Below are 1,891 nucleotides of genomic sequence, written 5' to 3' on the forward strand. Positions count from 1 at the left end.
TCTATCCCTACTTTCTTGAGGGTTTTTATCAAGAAAGGATGCTGTTTCTTGTCAAATGTTTTCCTGCTCCTATTGAGAGGATCATTCGGTTCTTCTCCTTTCTCTTATTACGGTGATGTATCCCATTGATTGATTTGCGGATACTGAATCAGCCCTGCAGCCAAGGAATAAATCCGACCTGATCCAGGTGAATAATTCTTTTACTGGATTGTTGGATTTGGTTGGCTAGTGTCTTCTCGGAGAGTTTGTGCATCCGTGTTCATCAGGGAAATTGGTCTGTAGCTCTCCGGTTCAGTGGGACCATGCATTCTTTACGAGTTTCACTGAGCGTCCTCCAGACCTCTGCATGAGCATAGTTGATGGGCATATTTTTTGTTCTGTTTTGGCCTTTCTTACTAGATTTGTTGTGTCATATGCACTTCTTTGGGCCTTTTTAATCCCTTCTACCACTAAGTGTCTTGGAATTCCAGATGTTCTAGTGTGTGCCGTGTGGACTGTCCTGTTTTCCAAGCCTCCAAGGCCCATCCTAATGGCAGATTATCAGCATCACCAGGCCTGTGCTAAATCCTGTGACCCAGGAGTGTACATTCTCTCTTCTCTGACTTTGCATCTATACTCACCCCGCCCCCACCCTGACTCGGCTCCTCAGGAACAGGCCCCCTCCGTGTCTCTCGTCTTAGAGGACACTGGGATAGATCCTGACAATCAGCGGGCATGCAGACCTCTTCTTCCCATAGCCAGCGTAGTACGTGCCTGGATTCACTGAAGACTGAGTGATGTTGGGTATTGGCCTGGTAGACACAGGGGACCTATCCATGGTGATACGGAATGTGGAATCTGGTCATTGTTCCTGTCCCAACAAGGGAAGAGCACCAGCCTCTAACTGCTAGGGGAGAGGGGCCATGCTGGGGCCGCCGTTGCTCTGCTAGGCCAGGCCTGCAGAGATGCAATTGCTGTCACATGGGTGGGAGAGGGACGCCTAAGAGTCTCTCTTCTAACCCCGCCCTTCACCTACATATCCTTTGCAGATGGTCTTTCTCTTTACTTTGAATTCTCCATCACACCAAAGCCCAAATTTGGACAATCATGGTGTGAGTTTGGAGGCAAGGTCAATGGAGGAGAGAAGTATCTTTCCTTTGGCTGTGGGAGCAAGAAGGTCGAACTCGTTGGTCCTCTGGGGATGAAGCTGAATGACACAGAGTCCTGGGAGAGACAGATAGAAACTGTGAAAGACCTGCTAGAAGAGCTCAAAAAGAAACTTCTTGACATGAAAGCAGAGGATTTCCCTCACAGCGGTAAGTCGGAACGTTCCGGGGCAGAAGTAGACAGTTTGTAGGGCCCGGGAGCTATCGTGTTCATGTAAAACGTAGACGTGGGTCCCACACAGGCGGCCCAGCATCCCGGGCAGACATGGAGGACAGAACGGGACCAGGAGGGGTGATGGGAGCTGAGGAGTGGACAGCACGTGGGGCAAGGGATTGGTCAAGCCCAGAGGCTGACCTCATTCCCACGGTGGGGGGGGAGGGGGGCAGATTCTGTCTCCCTGCAGGGCACGATGGTGTGTAAGTGTGGGGACAATGGACGCACCAGCGGATCCTGGGAGTTTCACACCAGTGAACAGATATCCTACTTCTTTAACTCGACAAGTGGAAATTGGACAGTTCATCCTAGAGGCCAACAGCTAAGGGCCGCATTTGACACTGACAGAGATTTGACCAATTGCCTCATGAAGATCTCAAATGGAGACTGTAAGAAGTGGCTTGAGCAAATATTGGTGCACTGGGATGAAATACCGGTGACATCAGGTAACTCAGAAGACTGGATGAAGTGGTGGTCCTCTTGAAATCAAACCTCCCTTCCCCACCGTAATGTGTGTCTGTGTGAGAGAGAG

At 50.2% G+C, this 1,891-nt stretch overlaps 1 protein-coding gene across 1 annotated transcript; it reads left to right on the plus strand.

Annotated features, from left to right (window-relative positions):
* Window positions 1-929: 929 nt before the first annotated feature.
* Window positions 930-1,843, plus strand: LOC144219122 (UL16-binding protein 1-like; the record flags this gene model as incomplete). The annotated part of the gene is made up of 2 exons (XM_077749075.1): window positions 930-1,295; window positions 1,533-1,843. Coding segments are annotated over 2 exons (677 nt in total), but the record flags the coding sequence as incomplete, so codon positions are not given.
* Between the last annotated feature and the right edge of the window lie 48 nt (window positions 1,844-1,891).

The sequence above is a fragment of the Crocuta crocuta genome, unplaced genomic scaffold, assembly GCF_008692635.1.
Source record: "Crocuta crocuta isolate KB4526 unplaced genomic scaffold, BGI_CrCroc_1.0 C29019753, whole genome shotgun sequence".
Classification (NCBI taxonomy): domain Eukaryota; kingdom Metazoa; phylum Chordata; class Mammalia; order Carnivora; family Hyaenidae; genus Crocuta; species Crocuta crocuta.